The sequence below is a fragment of the Erpetoichthys calabaricus genome, chromosome 13 (genome assembly GCF_900747795.2).
Source record: "Erpetoichthys calabaricus chromosome 13, fErpCal1.3, whole genome shotgun sequence".
Lineage (NCBI taxonomy): Eukaryota > Metazoa > Chordata > Cladistia > Polypteriformes > Polypteridae > Erpetoichthys > Erpetoichthys calabaricus.
In genome coordinates, this window is record NC_041406.2 from 54,738,409 (window position 1) to 54,760,890 (window position 22,482).

General features: G+C 36.6%; 1 protein-coding gene across 1 annotated transcript in view; it reads left to right on the forward strand.

Annotated features, from left to right (window-relative positions):
* rapgef5a (Rap guanine nucleotide exchange factor (GEF) 5a) overlaps nucleotides 1–22,482 on the forward strand; it is a 254,510-nt gene that overhangs the window by 189,274 nt on the left and 42,754 nt on the right. The window contains exons 10-11 of the mRNA XM_028818299.2: nucleotides 7,894–8,036; nucleotides 8,573–8,670. Coding sequence (XP_028674132.1) covers nucleotides 7,894–8,036; nucleotides 8,573–8,670 — 241 coding nt within the window. The remainder of the gene's footprint in view (nucleotides 1–7,893; nucleotides 8,037–8,572; nucleotides 8,671–22,482) is intronic.

Sequence of the window (22,482 nt, forward strand, 5' to 3'; positions counted from 1 at the left end):
ATAAAACATGGGTTTCAAAGGCTACTTTAAGAGATTTTGGACTCAATGGGATGTCACATCCACCTAATTCTCTAAACCCAGTCCTGTGTTTTCTATGTCCGTGGAGTGCAATGCCACATCAGGACCGCTACAGAAAACTGGCTACATGATCAAGACAAAACTTTATACAAGTGGCTTAGAAAAGCTTTGTAAATGTTTTAATAAGGGGGCTGCACGGTGGCGCAGTGGGTAGCGCTGCTGCCTCACAGTTGGGAGACCTGGGGACCTGGGTTCGCTTCCCGGGTCTTCCCTGCGTGGAGTTTGCATGTTCTCCCCGTGTCTGCGTGGGTTTCCTCCGGGCGCTGCGGTTTCCTCCCACAGTCCAAAGACATGCAGGTTAGGTGGATTGGCGATTCTAAATTGGCCCTAGTGTGTGCTTGGTGTGTGGGTGTGTTTGTGTGTGTCCTGCGGTGGGGTTGGCACCCTGCCCGGGATTGGTTGCCTGCCTTGTGCCCTGTGTTGGCTGGGATTGGCTCCAGCAGACCCCCGTGACCCTGTGTTCGGATTCAGCGGGTTGGAAAATGGATGGATGGATGTTTTAATAAGTGCATCAGTGTTCACAGTGATTATCTTACAACATATTTTCACTGGTGTTTCTCTTGATAGGTCGGGCTGCACACTTTTTGATCATCTTTTCTATGCCTAGATATCTGCAGCATAACACTAATCCAATGCCAGGACCCTGTAGAATTCAACATATTTCAATGATCCTTATTTGTGTTTGGCTCCACAAAACAAAGATATACAGGATAACAACTTGATATAACTTTTAAAAATTAGCAAAAGTTTACAATTGTAAGACACCTTGAAGTATTACAAATAAAGTGATACATGTATATTAGTATAAATTTAATGTTGTGTGAATGCCACAGATACTACACTTCATTTTGTTAATGTAACCTAGTAATTAAATTGTCTCTTCGTTTGTTATTTTATTCTGATCTAAAAGTTCACATATTGTTAATAACTTTTTAAATGTCTTATTTAATAGAGTGTTATATAAAGAGGATTTAAATCTCAGTTTTGTCATTTTTTGGAAATTGTCACCATATTTGCATGTGTTTAGTGGCAGTGCTGCCCAGAAAGTTGGGGCTGAGTGGCAGAGACAGCTCAGCTGGCGTTACCAGGAAGCGGTCCGCTTGCAGTGTGTGTAGGCAGTCACGTCTGAGCAGGAGTTCTCTTATTGCTCATGACGTAGAAAGAAATGCTTCTGAGGGCCCATATAATCTAGATATTGCAGGTTTGTGGATGACCACAGTGTAAAATGTGTAACCTGGGATGGATCGTGGTGTGGTTCCATGACTTGGTGTATTTGGCAAGATTTGTACCGTGGATGGTTTAGGTGTAGTGGTGGTACCGTGTAGAAGGTGCGGGGCTGAGTGAGAGAGCTAAACTGATACTGACCGAAAGCTGCCCACTTACAGTGCTTAAAGGCAGTCTCTGGGTGCCCAAAGATGAGAGTTCTGTTATTGCTCCTGGCGTAGATAGAGCTGCTTTTTAGGAACTTTGTATTAAAAACATGGCAGGTTTGTGAAGGACCGTTAATAGCTACCACAGTACAAAATGTGCTGCCTGGGATGAATCATGGTGTGATTCCACAACAAAGAAAGGGTTTTCTTCCACAACCCAAATATGTGTTAAATTAGTGAGTGACTCTATATAGGAACAGTATGAGTGTGGGTGAGCACATGAGTGTGCCCTGTCATTGACTAATATCCAATCCAGAATTTGCTAAAAACCTGTACTGTAAACCACAAGGCTCTCAGTTAAAACCCTACCTCTGATACATTGTGTGACCATGAGCAAATCATTTAACCTGTCGGTGCTCCAACCAGATGAAAGGATGTGAACCATTTTACAGTATATCTTGACTGGTAAAGTGTCTTTGGATGGTGTTTGCTATTGAGGGGCTCTTTATAAATTTAATGATGATTATTTGGGTTTTGCCCCATGACTCAGAATTGGCTCAAGTAGGTTAGATCATTAATATATTTTTATTGCACCATTTCATGCTCCTGAGCATAAAGCATTTGGAGCTGACTTGAACACATTCAGACTGAAATTAATCTCATAAAAATAATGAGATGCACATTCACTTTACCATGCATCTATCCCACACCTAGGGGGCTTAAGTCAACCATATCTGGAGATATTTGGAGAATTTTAAGCCGCAATTCAAAGGAGCTTAAATGTCCTTACATCCAGTAATGGATTCTGCACATACAGTTTTTTCTTGTTTTTCTTACCAGCTTGAATTTCTAATCATATTGACCTTAAATTTAAAAAGCATAATGACTTAGAAGTAGTGTACCTGCATAATGTAAACTCCTTTATTAGAAACATTTTATTGAACAGTTCCTGAATGCAGTGGTTTAAATATACTCCTAAATTTGTAAAGAATGCAGTAATATTTATACATGTGTATTCTTTCTAACAGCCACCGCTCATTTCTGACTGTGTAACAGCACAAATCCTGCTGATGTGTACAGTGAATGAGGGTTGAACTGAAAGTCTTTTGTGTAAGCTGTTCTTTTGTAAGATAAAATGTAGGAATATAATTAGTGACAATCTTTTCAGTTTGGTATACAGCGGGTTTAGACTGGCTTTCTTTCCGCCTGTTATTATCTGTTTTGACGTCTCCTGTTATTATGAATGTGTCCTGAGTGGTAGTACGTCATAAAGGGAACACCAATAGAAGGGAGGGATTTGTAGAGGTCTTTGAATCTCAGATTTACTTTGTAATATGAAATGTGAGGCAGACAGAGCTATCTGATGCATGAAATAGCTTGAGCAAAGAGAGGAGAAAGAATGTGCCTTGAGGGACTAGACGGACAGTGAGACAAACAAGCCTGTTCTCTATTGTGATGCCAGCTGTAAAATTCCAATTTTTTATTAGGCTCATCAAGGGTCTGTGCGTTTCAGGAGATCACTTGTGTGCTGTGATTTAGTGGTTCAGTAGTATTTTTTCATCTCTTTCTCTTCTTTTGTTCAGTAATAACATCTGTTTTGGGAGTCATATTTTACATCCATTGCTAATCTAATTAAGGGTCACAGAAGATCCAGAACCTCTCTTATAAGGCAGCAAATTTAAACTAAGTGTGTGCCAGACATTACCTAAAGATATCTAATGGTTTTTAAGACTGGAAGTTCTGGTGCTAATTTTTTAGGACTTAGTAAATGCACACATTTTCATAAGCAATAAGGAATATCACACAATATGAAACTCTCCTTTGTATGTCGAGTTACTCTTAAGCGGTGGGTCCATTGTTGTAGTCCACAATATAATAAATATCAGAATAATAGGAGGCTGTCAGCATACCAGGGAATACATGCTGTAGGCAGGCTACTGAAAAGTTACTCATTGTGTTACAGATATCTTCAAATCTTTCAGCTATTGCAATCATGATTACTTTACATTGTTTTTATTTTGATTTACAATACTGCATATAGCATCCTTGGGAACAGTAAACACATAAATACTGATTGTAATCCTGCATTCTAGTACATACCCCCACACAGTCTTGTAACTATAGGCAATGAGGGTAGGGCAGCTGCAGCAGAGCCCATGGGACGATGGGCCCTTGTTGACTGCATGGATGTTGTTTTGTAAAGCTTCCCTTCTTGACATCAAAATAAAAAAGTCAATGGTGTTACCATTCCCTCAACTCCACAAACGTAGTTATGACCTTTTATATAGGTCATACTGTATATGCTTGATGTATCTCCTTAATGGTGGTCATTTTAATGAGATTTAATTTCATTTCATAGTATGTTTACTTTTTTTTGTGTGAGGGCCCATCATATTCCAGTTACACCGCTGAGCTCACTTATGTAATGCCAGGATGCACAGAAAAGTAAAAAAAATGGGTTTGACCTAAAGGAGGTTTATACTTCTAAGAAATAAAAATAAAAAGAGTACAGGTGCAATTAATATGTATAAATATATAAAACTGATGTTAAAACTTGGGCCCTGGTTACAAAATATACAGTGAGTCCTGGTTACAAGTTTTTTGTTTTTTTTTTTACATTGGGCCATTTTAATGTACTCTCAATACAGATTATTTATTGAAATAATGTAGGCTGATGTTCAAGGTTTTTATTTAGTCATGTTTACACAAGTGCTGCAGTGGTAGCGCTGCTGCCTCGCAGTTAGGAGACCTGGGTTCGCTTCCCGGGTCCTCCCTGCGTGGAGTTTGCATGTTCTCCCCGTGTCTGTGTGGGTTTCCTCCGGGTGCTCCGGTTTCCACCCACAGTCCAAAGACATGCAGGTTAGGTGCATTGGCGATTCTAAATTGTCCCTAGTGGGTGTGTGTGTGTGTGTGTGTGTGCACCTTGCGGTGGGCTGGCGCCCTGCCCAGGGTTTGTTTCCTGCCTTGCGCCCTGTGCTGGTTGGGATTGGCTCCAGCAGACCCCTGTGACCCTGTAGTTAGGATATAGTGAGTTGGATAATGGATGGATAGATGTTTACACAAAAAAAAAACATAAAATTTGCCTTATTAGTTGTATTCAAGAACAGAGAGAACTAAAATAAAAACAACAATAGGCTATCTGCACACTGCCGGATTCTGCGTCAGCCAGCTGCTTCGCTTCCAGCGTTGATATCAAAACGTACTAGCTATGGCGTTTTTCACCCAGTCGCTTCAAGACATGCCCAGAATTACGGTAAATGACGTAAGCTAAAAAGTATAATAAGATTATTTTAGGTCATATGTGACTAAAAATAAAATCATGGGGCACCTATAAAATAATTCATTCAATTAAAATACATAGATTTGTGAAGTGAAATTTCCAACCAGCTTAATTATGGAAAGAAAATGACACATCATACAAAACTTGATTAAAGTATGTAGGATAATGATCATTGTAAGAGTTATTTTTATAATCATTTAAGAAATCAGGGCGGCACAGTGGCGCAGTGGGTAGCGCTGCTGCCTCGCAGTTAGGAGACCCGGATTCACTTCCTGGGTCCTCCCTGCGTGGAGTTTGCATGTTCTCCCCATGTCTGCTTGGGTTTCCTCCGGGTACTCTGATTTCCTCCCACAGTCCAAAGACATGCAGGTTAGGTGCATTGGTGATTCTAAATTATCCCTAGTGTGTGTGCTGGTGTCCTGCCCAGGGTTTGTTTCCTGCCTTGTGCCCTGTGTTGGCTGGGATTGGCTCCAGCAGACCCCCGTGACCCTGTGTTTGGATTCAGCAGATTGGAAAATGGATGGATGGATGAAATTAATTCTTTTATGGGCACCCCATGATTGTATTTTTAGTCACATATGATCAATAAAATCTTGGTACAAGAAAAAAATTACTTTTTACTTTTTAGTGCATTTTTGAATAAAATCATGTCACTTAAAAATATTTATATATATATATATATATATATATATATATATATATATATATATATATATACTGTATATATATATTTAGCCACACTAATGCCGCACATTCCAATAACCTTGAATTGGATGGGAAGGTGATTTTACGGAAATGACATTAGTGACAGAGTGGAATCGAACCTATGCTTTTAAAGTGAAATGTAACATTTATTCATATTAATTTCTCATTTCTAAAAATCTTAACAATGGTGAAACCTTAGAAATGTGTGTTTGTGTATTGGACAATTGAACCTTCAATCTTTCTTAGAAAAGCCCAACACTTTATTCACTGAGCCACTTCTGCCAAATCACTGAAGAGTATTTTGCCACATTTGTATATAAATGATGAAAAATTGGTAAAATAAAAACAAAAAAAAATTGTGTACATCGGTCTTGAACCTTTGACCATGTGATTGAACGTCCAACACTCTAAACACTTGACCAATGCTGCTTAACTGTCATACTGCAGTAATATGACAAAACTTCAATATCAATTAATCAAAATTATTTTTTTAATAAAATTAATTTGTCTATGTTGGTCTTGAACCTTCAACCATTTCATCGAACGTCCAACACGCTAACCACTTGACCAACACTGCTAATTTTTCATATATATAAGGAAATGAGAAATTTAAATTTGACATAATTAACATACAGGTCCTGGGTCAAAACTGATGACATATTGTGTTGTGCCTGGAGATCAGCAGCCATGCAAAGTTTGAAGGAAATCGGTTTGGTAAAAGTGGGTAAAAAAATGATTGCAAAATTTGACCCAGACAAACATAGGGGGCAAGTTGAAGAAAATTGTGTAATAAAAAGGAGAAGGGTTTCAAACTATTATGTTTCAAGTTACATCCACAATTTTGAAGGTAAGATCCGGATGTATTAAAAACTTGTGTCTACCATGAACTTACATGGGACAAATATGTGATTACATTATTCTTCTTTAAAAAACAGAATTTCAATAATTAGTCAATAAACTTTATTCAGGGACAGGTGAATATGTATGTGAGCTTAATAAAAAAGCAAATGTTTCTGTCTGAGCCAGCAAAACAGTGAATGTCAATCCAGTGCTTCATTGCAAGGGTCCCAAGTTGTTCGCTCAGCTAGAGGATCTCCTCTCTGAGAGACATATTTTCATCAATCACTAGGTTGACAACTGCTGGATCCACCACCCAAGTGTAGTCCTGGTCCTCTAGAATTTTATCATCCTCCTTCTCACCTGATGTGCATTTCCTCTCCCAAACCCCTGGTCTTGAAAGTGGAACAACATTCCACTCAAACAACGCAGGAATTGCTCCCTTCTTCAACAGTTGCTTACCTCTCTCAGACCCTGGCTTGTGAAAATCCTCTTTTTTAAAATGCCAGCTACAGACTCAAGTATGGGGACTAATTGTAAAGTTCTCCCTCCAGATAGCGATGATCCATTTCAATCGGGTTTCCTTATTGGAGGGGTATGTATGAAAACTAAGTACCTTGTTGTACTTACTGGAAGCTGACCATAAAGGTACACAATAATGTTCTGCTGTAGAGCTATCAATATGATTAAAATTAAAGTTCTTTTTCTCTGACATTCTCGCCACTAAACAAAAATCACAACTGAAGTATGGACAATGGAAGTGACTGAGCTGGCCACCATGTGCAAATAACCTATTAGAACCAAGAAAAAATGTTAAAATCTTACACAAAAATTCTAAAATATTGTATAATTTGAAAAAGAGATACTTTCTAAGAATTTTATGGTGCATTTTTTCTTATAATGGTTGCGTGAAATATATTAAAACTTATACATTTCTAAATTTTTTTTGATAAAAAGATGTATGGCACTACAAAGAAAGGAATTTCTGGAGCGATTTGTGTGGGATTTACTGAAGTTCTGCAAACATTGGGTGTCTGTCATCAGTTTCCAGATGGTTTCCAGTTTCTTCAGCATTCACACACTTACAAAATCATCTATGTCAGCCCCAATATCTTTAGCTGCATTTTTGGCAACCTGTTTAAGATTTTTAAAATTTTGGTTTGTCAGACACACTGTGGTAAAAAGACAACATGAGGCCTTTGTCCACTTTAAATAGTCTAAGCTTACGGAGAAGAAATAAGCACTGATTGCATTTAGAGTGTTTGTTTTTTATATTAATATTCCAATTAAGACTGTAATCTAGGGTAGTTCCTAAGCATTTATTATCAGTCACTGTTTGTACCTCAGATTTTCAGATCAATGTTTCTACCTCTTAAATATCTGTTTTCTAAGGAGACTCTGGATATGCTACCTTCTAGCTCAGAGACAGATACAGTATTTCATATTGCCCGCAATTCACCTGATTAGAAATTCTATAATTGTTTTTGCTAAAGACATACCTTTTCCCTGAATTTAAATTTTACATAAATGCATTTGGTAACTGGTGTGTATTCACATCTTTGAATTTTTCATTTTGTTTGCAGAGATTCTTTATGCTCAATTCTGGTGTTCTTTCTATTACAGAAAGATGAATCAAGCAGAGTGTGTCTGAAGGAAAGAGGCCAAGATGTCTTAGTGATTCAGAAGGTGTCTTCAGAGCGAACAGCCCCTCCTGTATTAGCAGGAGGTGGGAGGGAGGAGAAAGAGGAGCAGGAGGAGGAGAAGAGGTAAGTAATTCCGTGAGTGTATGTGTGCAGGAGAGCATGTTTCTTTTTGCTGCTTGCATGCTCTCTCTCTCTCTCTCTCTCTCTCTCTCCCTCTCCCTCTCTCTTATACACAAATAGCCTGACTGCAGAATACTTAACAGCCAGAAGGAGTGTGTCAGTTTGCAGTGAGATCGAGGCAGCAGCAGGGGAGAGACACACACAATGATGAATTAGTAGAATGTAGACATTCCCATGCATCAGTGCCAGCCAGAGACAATGATCATGGGCAGCTCCCAGCTGAGGGTGTTAGACCTGACCTTGGAAGGTAATGCTCTCCCAGTCACTCTGGTGCGGGAAGAAGAAGATGAAGAGGAAGATGAGTACAGCAGCAGCGGGGAGGCTATGTTGCCTACATTTGATGTGCCTTACTTTAGATATATTGATGAAGAAGGCGAGGAAATTGAGGGAGATGAGACCGAGGAGGAAGAGTGGAGTAGTAGCCGCTCACTTTCTTCCACTGAAGAAGATTCAGCTGACTCCTCTGTCTCTTCTGACAGGTATGTTGTGGTGTCTGGGACCCCTGAGAAGATTCTGGAGCACCTTCTGAGCGATCTGCATCTGGGGGAAAACCAAGGACTGCAAGGCAAGGAGACAGGTAAAACAAGCCTTTATGCACGGAGATTCTGCAAGTAGCCTCAGATATTTGCTTTCTATGCACTTCAGCATTGTACAGACTTAAACTGATAAGCATATACTGTTTGTTGTCCGTGTAGAAGAGTGGTTAAGTTCTTGTAGAGAACTTTTTGTGGTTCAATTTGAAGTGTTGTTTTTAACAAGGAAGGTTTATAAATAGATAAATCTTATTTTATGATAACTTAAATAAATAATAAAAGCTGACCTAGTAAAACTAATTGTCTTAAAATCATATTCCTGTGCTATTCAATTGTAAAAGCTTAAAACTTCATAACTGTTCTAAATACACATATGCAATTTATGAAATATTAGAATTAAAATGCTTTATGCCCCATGGGTGTCTTTTACTATTTTAAATAACATATTTACATTATGTGCACTTGTAATGATATACTTTATATATATATTTGTATTCCAAAAATATTTCTATCTAAAGCTGAATATATGCTTGTGTTTGATTGTTTGGCCATATAAAGTAGTAAAAATTACAACTGTGGTGTGCTGTCTTTGAGAAAATCTAACAAAGGAAAAATAACTATACATAAAAAAATGATAAATAATTATTTTATGGAATAAAGTTTAATAGTTTATATTTATATATTTGTAGCTTTTAAAAGTCCATTGAGGCTCATGATGGCAAATACAGTCACATTTTAGAGGGCACTGCTGCCACACCTTATGAGCAGCTGCAGAGCCATAGTGTCAAGGTGCTGTTTTGAGTGTGTCCAAATATTGGTTTACTGAGTTTTCATCATGCATCAACCCAGAAGGATTTCATGGCCCTGATGTCAGGAAACAATGTATGATGGCATCAAACGTTTTTTTTTTTTTACTTTGTTACAGCTCTTTTAAGGAGCCGTGCATGTTTTATTTATTAAGAGTAGTTGTAAGCTTTCCTTTTTAAAGAAATGAGCATGCATCCTCTACTTAATTCATAGCTAATTTCCTTTTTAAAAAAATATCTCTTGAGAGTCTGCTTAACAGTCTAGAAGAGGAAATGGGATTAAAGTGAGGGTTACCTTAAATGTAATGCTAAACAAAAATTAATATGCATGTCCACTTGCCGCTGCTATTCAGACATTTATTTTCAGTCTTTTCACTTCAGATGAGATGGATTAAAAGAGCAGTTGCATGAACAGGGACCATTAGCAATTAGGTCTTATTTGTCAAATTGCACCATTATACTTTAAATAATTGACTGTAGCAGATCTTTTTTCCTAGTATATTTAGGTGATTTTGTTTAGGACATGTAACAGCTCATGCTGTTTTTATCTTGCACAGAATTTCCCAATTCATGATATTTTTCTATGACTAGATGAGATAATACTAAAAACAGCATGGGGGAGAAATGTCACACTGTATATATACATAGTGAGAAGCAATCATAAACAAAGACTCTGCAGTGGGATTTGTGTTGCTTTTGTTTAAAATCCCCCTCCTGACTGCTTTTGTGACAGTGATAAAAAGCAGGAGATACATTTACTTTTCCATCATCTGTTTTTGTTAGATTCATGTCTCTGCTTTACTGTTTTAAGACTTTCATGGTAAATCTTATTACTTTAGAATGGTTAAAAATATTGTTTACTAAATACTTTTAAAATGATAGCCATCAAGTTGGAAGAAGATACCATTCCCCCTTTTATACAATTATCTTTTTGCAAAATTAAGTATTTTTTGCTGACACTGAACTTTAAATCGTAAAACTTCTGGTACAAGTCTTGTCTTATGGTGTGACCTTGAGCAACTCACTTAACCTGTCTGTGCTCAAATTGTATTAATATCTGTGAATAGCTGTAATGTATTGTGAAGTTGCAAGTCACTTTGGATAAAGGCCTTAGCTAACTATGTACACCAATAATAACAGCATACAGTATACTTATGTCTGCTAAGTTAATACCTGTGATTTCACGTTAAACATAAAAAGTACACAGATTATTTAAATGAGTCAGTAGTCTGTCTACATTGGACCAGAGTGCAATTGCTGTAGGACATACTGCAATATTAGCGAGCAAAAAGCTGTTCCACATATGTATTTCTCATTTCATTGTCTTTAATATTCAACAAAACCAGTCTGTTGTGTGATATCGATGAGCAAGTAATTTTGGCTAGCTACACTTCACGCAGTTGACTCCCTGGATCAATCAAAGTTACAGCTACAGTGATCAGGGAAGCAGGAAGCCTATAATTGTCAAAGATTTTCATACAAATGCAGCAGTTTGTTTTGCGTCAGATGGATTTTTTTCCGGTGCCTTCACCTGTTTTATTGCTTAGTCTTTTTTCAGTACATTCTTTTATTGTCATTTTCATGTAAATCAATTTCCTGCTGTAATTCTAGAGCATTTTTATTCTCAGGCCTTTGATGATTCTTAGTATTTACCAAATCCAGCATATATAAAGTGTTTGAGTAAGCAGCACTGACAAAAGGTTCAAAATGTGTAGACAGGGTTAACGTTTGTTTAGGTAATCTCACCAAAGCTGACAAACCTGAAAGTCGAGAAGCACTTTCAGGTACACTTTACAACAGCAGACCACTTTGGACTGGTTGTAAATTACTTTAGTTTGCTCTTGCATATGCTAATGTAAATATAAATATGTTACATTATACTTTTAATTTAAAAAGCTAATGCTTCTATACAGTACTTTCTAATTTGCTTTTGGCAAGAAGAGCAAATCAGCAAATTGCAGCATTTGACCACTATGAGAAGAGTCTTTCATAATTCGGTTCTTCTAACCATTCCTAATTGCTTCTTTAAATAAATATAATAATATAGATACATCCTTTTAAGGTTACTTCAGAATTAAAGGATGCCTAATCTGCTCAACTTCCCCACTGTGCTGGAGCAGATCAGGCGTTCCTGTGAATCAGTAACACTACTTGTACTTTGGATTTCCGTGAATTTCTCTCAAGAAATGGATGGAAGAATGAAGTTACATTAATATTAATAAAGCTGCCCCACATTAAAAGAAATAGGCTTTCAGTACACTATAGTCTATGCTCAATACACATGAATTGCAGTGTAGTTACTCCACAATTCTGTATTTGCAGAAGTTCTTTTTATAATATTCTACCACTTTGAGAATAAACATCTTTTCAGTAAGGTGATTTAGTAGCTGTTTATGAATAGCTGTTTGTGTAAAACTAAGCAGTGCAATAAATATGATAGAAAGAAAACAGAAAACATTAATATTATATTTACAGTAGTTTGTAATGTTAAAGGGTTGTGGTTTTCTGTTAGAGCAGCAATGTACTCCTTCATTGCTTGTATGTAACAAGCAGCCTTGACATGTGTACTCATTAGTTATCATCTCAGTGCTATGCTTTTTCAATGAAATAAATAAGCATAAGTGGGACAGATTGTAAATAATGCGACTTATTTGTAAATAATCACAAATAGCACATTTTGTCGGTGATATTGCCTAAAAAAGTGTATTTCTGGATAAATATAAAAATTCTAAACTATAAAGTAAATAATAAGCATACATGAACACCATAATGTATTTAATGTGTTCCCCTATTGCATTTAGATGTTTTACTTCCTTGAAATGTAGCAACATACCCTGAGGAAAAAAATCATCCATGTGTGTCTGTACGGTTCATGCATTTCATTAAAAAAATAATAATAAAAGTTCTGGTTGTAATCACAGAAGGGGACACACTGCTATAAATTAATAAATGCCATCAAAATGACATGGAAACTTTTCAGTTAAAAGTAGATTGAAAATCAGTTTATTAAGCCTGTATGAGAAGCTTGGTGCTTATGACTTCATAACTGAGTAGTTTATGTATTACACAGGAATCAAAGGGGGAGTAGGGTGGCACAGTGGTGCAGTGGTAGCGCTACTGCCTCGCAGTAAGGAGACCTGGGTTTGCTTCCCGGATCCTCCCTGCATGAAGTTTGCATGTTCTCCCCGTGTCTGCGTGGGTGTCCTCCCAGAGTCCAAAGACATGCAGGTTAGGTGCATTGGCGATCCTAAATTGTCCCTAGTGTGTGCTTGGTGTGTTGGTGTGTGTGCCCTGCAGTGTGCTGGTGCCCTGCCCGGGGTTTGTTTCTGCCTTGCGCCTTGTGATGGCTGGGATTGGCTCCAGCAGACTCCCGTGACCCTGTGTTAGGATATAGCGGGTTGGAAAATCACTGACTGACAAAGGGGGAGTTAAGCCTTTTTGACATTTACTATGGATTGTTACAAGACTTTGCACCATTTGTATTTATTCTACAAGAATCTTTTTAATTTATAGTTTCTCTTCAAGAAAAATTGCATTTCTAAAGAATTGTATTTTTTATATCTATGGTTTCCCAAATGGGCGGCACAGTGGGTAGCGCTGCTGCCTCGCAGTAAGGAGACCTGGGTTTGCTTCCCGGGTCCTCCCTGCGTGGAGTTCACATGTTTTCCCCGTGTCTGCGTGGGTTTCCTCCCACAGTCCAAAGACATGCAGGTTAGGTGCATTGGCGATTCTACATTGTCCCTAGTGTGTACTTGGTGTGTGGGTGTGCATGTGTGCGCCGCGCTCTGCCCAGGGTTTGTTTCCCGCCTTGCACCCTGTGTTGGCTGGGATTGGCTCCAGCAGACCCCCGTGACCCTGTAGTTAGGATATAGCGGGTTGGATAATGGATGGATTTAAGGAATCTATGCATTTTAATTGAATTAAATTAATTCTGGTATCCCAAATGTAGTACCTTTAATAGCTCTCATTCAGCCAGAAAATAAACATATTACATGAGTTTGTCACTTGATAAAACAGCCACATTAGAAGTTGCACATAAATACTTGGATACTTCCTGTATTTCAAACTATAAATAACACAAAAAAAGTTTTAGCTGTAGGCAGCCTTTTCTCAGATACTTTATGGACTTTGCAGACTCTGCAGTGTTTTTGTAAGATATGTAAGAAAAGTATTAACGTTTGTTTTGTTTGTGTGGGCGGCAGAAATAGCTCAAACTTATTAACGTGCATATTTTGTATAAATAGCAGATATAAAAATGGTACCTGTGATAAAAATCCAAAATGGCGAACTTCCCCTTTAAGTGCATATGAAATTAATATTTACTATGTTTATTTAAATATATTTATTTACTTATCATGAGTCTGTATTGCAACTTGTAGACAAAAAAAAACTAGTAATATTCCTTGATACTTTACTATGCCCAGGCTATGATTTAGCTAATTTTGGAGTCTCACCCATCACTGTGGGATTGTTCTATTCTGTTTACTGTGACATAAAATTATCATTACAGTAAATAATAAGGTGTTGCTATTGGAACCTGTATATTACAGGACAGCAGTAAAAAATTCAGAAAGAACAGATGGGTTTTAGTCTTAACTTAAAGATAGATCTGCACGGAAAGGCCTGTAAAGTAAGCTCCAGAGAACAGGACCCACAAAGGTAATTGATCATTTACTGAGAGGTACTGTATATTAAGGAATTATGAAACATTAAGAGGACAATCTCAACAGTTTAATAAGTTAATATGTGTGAAGAGTATGAGTGTTAGAGTAAACAGCTTTATAATCATGGCACATTTTTGAAGATCATTTTGACATTGCAAAGGAAGGCCACATAGGGAAAGTTCTTTGCGTAGGAAAATAATTACAAAGAGAACTACAAAGTTCCAAATGAGGGGTGAAATAATATGTATGATAACTAGTTAGGTAGAAGATTTTCATAAGTAATCAAATAAAGTTTTGACTGTAGCAGAGATCAGGAGTTGACAGATGAGATTCACAACTTCAAGGACACTGAATTAATGGGTTTTTCTTCAGGGTAACATTTGGGTTACTTGTGATCATTCACAGGCCTGATGCCATCTGTGCAGGGCGTTCCCTCACATCACCTGCTTTTTTTCTGCCTTTTCCCATTTCCTTAGATGTATGCATAATGGCTGCCTTCCCATTACCCTTATGAGGCTACTACATATTGCTCTCTAGGTCCTTGGCAAATTTTAACATTACTGTGTAACTATAATTTATTCTTAGTTCTTATTTCTAGTATTTCTAGACCACACCATTACTAATGATAATTATGCAGGTATTCTCAAGCTGAACATTTTCTAGTCAAACTACTTGCAGATTATCTTAATACATAATTCGCCAGCCTCCTCACTCACTCACTCACGTCCGTCCGAAGCCGAATGCGCAGTCGCCTTCTGCGCAGCTGCCAGAAAAACCTTACGAGACCAACATCACAGCAGGCGGCAGATTTATGGCCGCGAAAATTCAAAGAGAAAGGCGACTTCAATTAAAGCTCTAGAGGCCTGAAAGGCGATTTTGACTACAGCTCAAGGCCTAATTACGCATTCATTCAATACACCTATATCAGGTTTGTGGTGCTTATACTTATTACTATTCCACTCTTGCCTGTTTCATCTTACGTTGTCGAAACGGGCTCTTTGTCTAGTTTTTACATAATTGAGAGTAGTTCTAGGGTGTTGTACCATGTTAGCCATTATGATTGTAGTGAGAAGTCAAGCAAAATGACACCTTTTATTGGCTAATTAAAAAGATTACAATATGCAAGCTTTCGAGGCCCCTTCTTCAGGCAAGATGTAATTGAGAGTAATTTTGTGTGTATTTTACCAGGTATTTACTATTACTATTACTGTTCTTGTGTATGTATAATTTACGCTTTGGATAGACATCAGTTGCAAAAGGATATTTCCAGGAATATCTTGTCATTAGAATTATTAGTCACTTCACCACCTGAATTGGTTTATTGTATGGGTGCTATTTGTGTAACAGTGATATTGTGCTGCATTTTAAGCACCAATTAATGCTGAATGCTTGCAAGCAATCAGTCAAAACCATGTTTAAGTCACACACCCTTTGATTTGTTGGCAAAGTCAGTCATTCTCCAGTATTATTATTGTGTGCTATATGTCATTACACAAAAAACAAAAATGAACAACTTTGGCTTGTATTATTCCACGGGTAAACTAAAACAATTCCTCTGTTTGTAGTTGTTGTTTTGGAGGTGTGGGTAATATCAAAAGCAGTCCCATGTTTTTATTTCTTTGACCAAAGCATAATATAGTGATCCTTCCTATTCTTGAAATGGCGAATATGTAAAAGGTGCTTTTGGTTCTAAGACTTATATTGTTTATAACCTCATAGCCAGGGTAGTCATCAAATATATTAACTTATTTATTTCTGGTTAATGGTGTATTACCATAACTAAATGTAATGACTTGTATGAAGGATACATCTTTAGCTTTCATAAGATTCATCTCCTAAATTTAATAGAAAACTAAATTCACTTTCCATTATTTCACAGCAGCTGCCATCATACAGAAGCTTCAGGCAGTGTGTTGCACACTCATACATATACACATGTGGGGGTAGAGATGAATACAGATGACCCACAAAGAAATTCAACACCACTATCACAGCAGGAAGATGCTGAGAAGCTTATAACTATACTAGGCTGATGTATCAAGCTGGCTAAAAGACAAGAACTCCTACAAAACCATTTAAATCCAGTGCTTTAGACAAGAATTAAGAGGAAGATGAAATTGATACATTTGTGCCCCCTTAGAAGAAAAGGGAGACAAGACCAAATGAACATAGTTTATGTTCTGTGTTGGTCATTATTGTCAGTTGTATGTATATACTTACGCATATCCATCTTCTATTACATCACATATCTATCTTCTATTATCCTTATTATTAATAAACTGTATTATTTTATTTATTGCTTCAAACTCATTTGGTTTGATTGTTGAAAATTATTCTATTGCCATTTCTGAACCACAAAAAGAGAGTGTAAAAATTGATACCTATACATCTTTGCCAGTTTATCAACTTTATAAATTAATGTTTAATTTTTAGCCCAACTTCTTTGCTTTGTCTAAAACATAGACATTCTCATCTCTTCTGTCATTTTAAAGGTACTTGTATGTCTTCACAGCAATAAAATATTTTGAGGCCTGCTGAAGTTTACACCTTGAAGAGCTTCACTAGTGGTCATTATAACTCAGCAAACAAGTTTGAAACTTTCAGTTTTATCTAATAAGATATTATCTTCTGGCCTGTTTCTGTCAGCAACTCTTTTGGCACTATTATATTTTTTTCAGATGCATAAAGCACCCATCCCTACTTCTTCTTTCATCTTAATATCCAAAAGATATGCCTTTTCACAATAAATGTATTATGTTTACACTTCCAGTTGAATGCAAAACTACATCAACAACAAATTTCAGTTTTGTTGATATAAGAGCTAACATTAAGACAAATCATCTTTATTGTGATAATATAACCAAAATACGTAAGTGAAAAACACATGAATAATTTTAGAAAAATGAATACAAAAAACTTCAAATGTTGATTAGTAAAATTTCAGGTCATGTACAAATTAGCACCCAACCAATCAGATATAAAAAACAGTCTGTGAACAATAATAATATAATTTTGTATTAAACAATATCAGTATAATTAAATAAAAATATTCAAAATTGTGAAACAATATTCTTAAATTCTATACTATTTACAAAACAACAAATGAAACAATAAAACACAATTATTGTAAAGAGCAGTTAATACGAGTAACATGGTCAAACTAATACTTACGTTCCAATAAAGTGAGTTTATAATGCAGGAAGCACAGCTTCTCTGCTTTTACACCATGGACAGAGCTCTTCTTGTCCTCATAGATGTTACCCGTAACACCTGCTCACTGGGCACTGATGATGGTGGACAAGCCAAATATCACTTTGTATGAATAGAAAGGATCAGAAAGGCAAACAGCAGAGCGAAGGACTGGAGGAGGTGCAGGGTGTGGAGGTACAAACTTTTACGAGTTTCATGCAGGGAAGTGAAATGTCCCGGTTCGGCTTTTTTCTGATCATATCCCATTCCATGCACAGAAAATCCTGTTTTTTTTTAATGGGTGGTGTTTTTCAAGTGAAGGCTACACACTGCATGAGTCTTTAGTGCTGCATGCTTTGCCAGATGCAGTGCAAGCTAAAAAGCAAAATTATTAGTAATAATCAAGCATTCAAATGGATGTTAAGTAAAAACGTACATGAAGTAGCATTAAGAAATTTTACTTAATTTTAATATGAATATTTAAACCATATTTTAGTATATTTTGACAGCCCTAGGCAATGTTATTATTAATAGGGTAATTATTTAGTTATTGATACAGAAATACAGTCTAATGCTTCACAGAATCTAAGCAATAAAATAGTTCAACATGAGTGAAGCTGTCTACCGTGTGTGTTAAAAATAGCAGGCTATAATCGCCGCAGCTGCCAAGTAGTTTATACTTTGAATAACTGCATTTCAGAAGTCGCTAATGATAATGTGCATCTACCATAACATATTGTAAATTCGTCATGCAAACGGAATAGCAATTAACGATAAGATACTATACTTAGAACATTTTTTCACTTTTGACCAAAAGAATGAGGGCATTTGTAATTATTTGTGCAGCCCATTCAGTTCATTTACAAAACCTGTTTGGGATGCGCCAACAGATTGTAGCCACTGAACTATGTTTAGATGCGACCTTTTTTAATGCGAAGAACACATGCAAAGGTAAAGTCACATATAGCCTAAGCAGTTATATTCATTACCTATGGTGTAAGTGCTTTTGAAATACGTTCTGAACAGGTGTACTATTGTGTAAAGAAAGCATAAAGCACTGAATATTTGCTAGCTACAGTGAATAAAGATTCTAGTAAGGCTTAGAAAACAATCTTTTCACACAGGTACTGTGTACAACATGTATACTATATATATATATATATATATATATATATATATATATATATATATATATATATATATATATATATATATAATCCAAAAGACGGCTCTCCACCACAGAACACAATATTCTCTTCCATATATATATATATATATTCCCTTAAAAAACAAGGCTTACCTACTTTCTCAACCGCACTTAGTTCACTTTTAGGAATGACACTGTTTTTGTGTGCACCAAATTCTGTGCATTTTGACAAACCCCGTCCGTCACTCAGAATGCTGGAGCCTGATGTACCCCTGATCAGCATTACTTCTGCTGATTCCAGTTAAGTCACTGAGCCCCATTATCGGTCAATAAAATCTGCCTCTTCAGGATCTAGTGCAAATATAATTTCACTTCATTTCACACCAACTGAAGGCTTCTTGGTAGTATAATGCAGTGATAGCCATGGTTAACATGGAGCTAATGAAAGATCTACTGTACATTATTGTTTTCTTGAAAGGTACAAGTCAAAAGTGAAGATAAAATAACTGACAGACACCTATTAAAAATTACGCATAAAAGCATGGGGTTTTTATTTGATGAAGCTGCCTTTGGTGAACAGCTAGCTACACCTTAATTCCTGTTCAAGTTATTTGTTAAACATTTTGCAAAATTGGTGTTATAAAGTCGAGAAAAGGAATATAGTCTTTTATATTCAGTTTTCACTAATCCAAAGTACAATAGGGCATTTATTCAAAGTCAGCATTACTGGTTTCCCTTTACCTTTTTTTTAATTAACATCATTTCCTTATAAATACTTTCCATTTGAAATAATATGTATGGGTAATGCACAGATGTAACCACAAACAAATTTATATATTTATTTTTGAAGGCATTACAAATATCATGAAACATTTTGAAGATTATCATTAAAAAGTGGAGCTAATATGGCACTACCAGAATTTTTGACTGGCAAGAAGCTAGGCTCATTCTCCCAATGGCTCATGGTCTAGTGAGGTCAGATGTGGTGAAGCAAATTAGGGGTTCATGGAGATGTAGGATTATTAACATAAACAATACAGCTCAGAGTTTGTGGATGTCGGTCTGTGTTGGCAAGAAGCTATGCTGCCCTGGAGTGTTTAGTGGGGAAACTGGCTGATTGCAAGTGTAGTCGGCAGAGCCATTCTCCAGTGATGCTCAATGAGTCATTAGTGAAAGCATCTGCAACCGCAAAGTATAAACGGGTCTGAGTAGAACAGACAGCGATCAGTAAAGAGATAAGAAAAGATTGAGAAAGAGTAAAGCAAGAAGCCAAAAAGAGAAAGAAGAGATAAGATACAAACAGAAAGATAAAAGGAGAAAATCAAGTACAGGAATTTGTGCAAGAAGAAGGAGTGTATGATGGTCCTGGAGACAGAAGGCAAGAGGACTGGGATGCCACACACAGAGTGAGAAAAAATGGCAGTTAAAAGAGGCAGGTCACTCCTAATTTGTAATAAAATGCACAAACCACGTTTTGAACCTATCTTGTTGTTTGAATCCTCATTACAACAGTCCATACTTAGCACTTGACTGTCGATATCCAGGGAACAGGAGGATGCATGTGCTATGGGTATCACACCAGGTAGAACTTTTTGACCTTAATTCTAAAAAATAAGTTTGTTGCAAAGCCACCACTGCCCATTGTCTCAAGAACACAGTACCTTCTGTTAGGCATGTTTATGGCAACATTGTGCTAGGGGTCGACTTCTCCTCATTGGAAATGGGGGCTGTAGTCAGGATAGAGAGAGGAAAAGAACAGCTCCAGCTACTATTACGTTTGGGAAAATACCTTCAGCCCTTCATCAGAAAAATGAAGTTAAAGAAAATGTTCATCTTTCAGCATGACAGCCAATGAACAACTCAGCTCAAGTCAACCAAGGATTAAAATAAAATAAAAAAAAAGATGATCAACATCCTGGAATTTCCCTGACCTCAGTCCCTTAGGAAACCAGTTGGCTCCTCACTTGAACATGAGAGCTTCCATAACATGCTGTATTCAGTGTCTGGATTCTTATGCAAACAGGAGTTTGATCATTTTTTAAATTATTTGTAATTATTGTTCCTTAAATTATTGCTTGGTTTTTCAGGTAATAATGTTAGTTAATCTTATTTGAAGTAAATATGAAAGGATATCTGACATGATTTGTGTTTATTTAAGCCTTTACATCAATAGTAGCTGAACATTCAGAATAGTCTTTAAACTTTTAATATTCACTATAAATGATGTGGTTAATCTTTCAGCTTTCACTAGTATATCTGATGCTTAGAAGAAGATCAATAGGCTGATATTCCACATTGTGTGCAAAAAGTCATTCCCACTATTTCATGAGTAAAGTGCTGAAATACTCTCCAGATATAAAGTAGAGTTTCGTGGTGAAATTCTGTCAAGGAAATTTGATAGAATAACAGTCATAAATAAGACTTATTATTTAGACCTTCCTGAATAATCTGTAAAGCCAGGATTCTTTAAAAAAATAGGTCAGTCAATTTGAAATGACTACTTCTTGTAAAATGAGGCACTTTTTAAATAATGGGAAAACGCATCAAGAAATTCTTTATCAGCTTTGAGTTTTTTCATTTTGCCCTTTTCTCAAAGATCAGGCTAAAGATTTATTTGAAGTATTTTTTTTCTTCTGCTGGATACATAACCAAAAAGTTTTTCTAACAGGGTTACCAGAACAATGACATTTGAGCAAAAGTGCAGATATGTTGAAAAATAGATAACTTTGGGACTAAATCAATAAAATACAATTTTATATTTTAAGTAATCAACATTTCATAAAGGATAGTGGTAATAAAGAGAATAACTTGTCCATCGAAAGTTCAGTCATTTGAACCAGTCAGTCAATCCAAGGCCATATTTCTGTCTCCTTTCAGTCCCACCTTGTGAACCACTCAGCACTGCCTATTTTTTCCAGTGTTGCTTTGACTCTCCTACTGCTATCCAGAGGGAATACGACTCATGCAGAGGCCACTCAGGCGTCAAGGTTACTTCAGACTGCAGGTCACATTGAGATGGTAATGCCATTCTCTAAGTAGGCCAGTCTACACTTCAGGATTAAGACAGAAATAGACAATGGTGTGTAGACCCTGAGTATCTCATGAACACACACTTAATTTGCTCTTTTTTTATCACAATCTGTTCACTCTAAATGGGGAAAATATCTGAATGTGAACTCCAGGAATCATACTGTACACGATCAAAATTCTAATCATTCCCCTTAAATTGTGTATTCAATGCCATTCTCTGTGTTTCATATACTGTACATGAAATGGTGTTTAAAATGGCTTAACTGAAATAATTCCCATGATTTGCCAACTAAACTTGGAAGAAGTTTAAATTTAAGAAATGATTAATTTTTTGTTGAACACATAATAGTTTTGTGTGTTTGCTCTACCTGTTCGGTCAGTGTAGTGCAGTGTATGCTAAAATACTATACATACGTATTACTGTATTATTGTTAAAAACATCTTGAATAATGTAAAAATGGCATTCAGAGTTTCTGATAAAAGACTGTCACCAAAGGCTAAATATGTATACAACTAATATAGGTTACTCTCCGATTTGTACTTGTTACGTCTTAGGCACCTTTTGTGTACAAGGTCTTTGCCAACCCTGATCAGTGCAGGCCCACTTTACACTCACATGGCACCAGGTAAGAATTGGCAGTTAAGTTAACATGTACCTTTTTGAGATGTGAGAGGAACAGGAGCTCACACAAACACTGCAGCATTGGCATGTGCCACACTATGACTGTGTGTAGAATATGAGACCTATGAGGCAACACTATTGATCACTACACCACTGTACTACCCCAACCCCAAAGGGCCTCACAAAAAAATGAAAAGCAATCTGAACAGGCTATTATAGATACAGTATATGACGGGCAATTTTTTGTACTTTTCAATTCTTTATGGCATTATGTTTTGAAGTATCTACATTTACAGCAGTGTAGGTTGAAACACAAAGGATAATATTTAAAATCAATATACCTGTACTGTGTATTATTAACGAAAGCTGGGTGTACTGTACATGGAATCAATGCATTT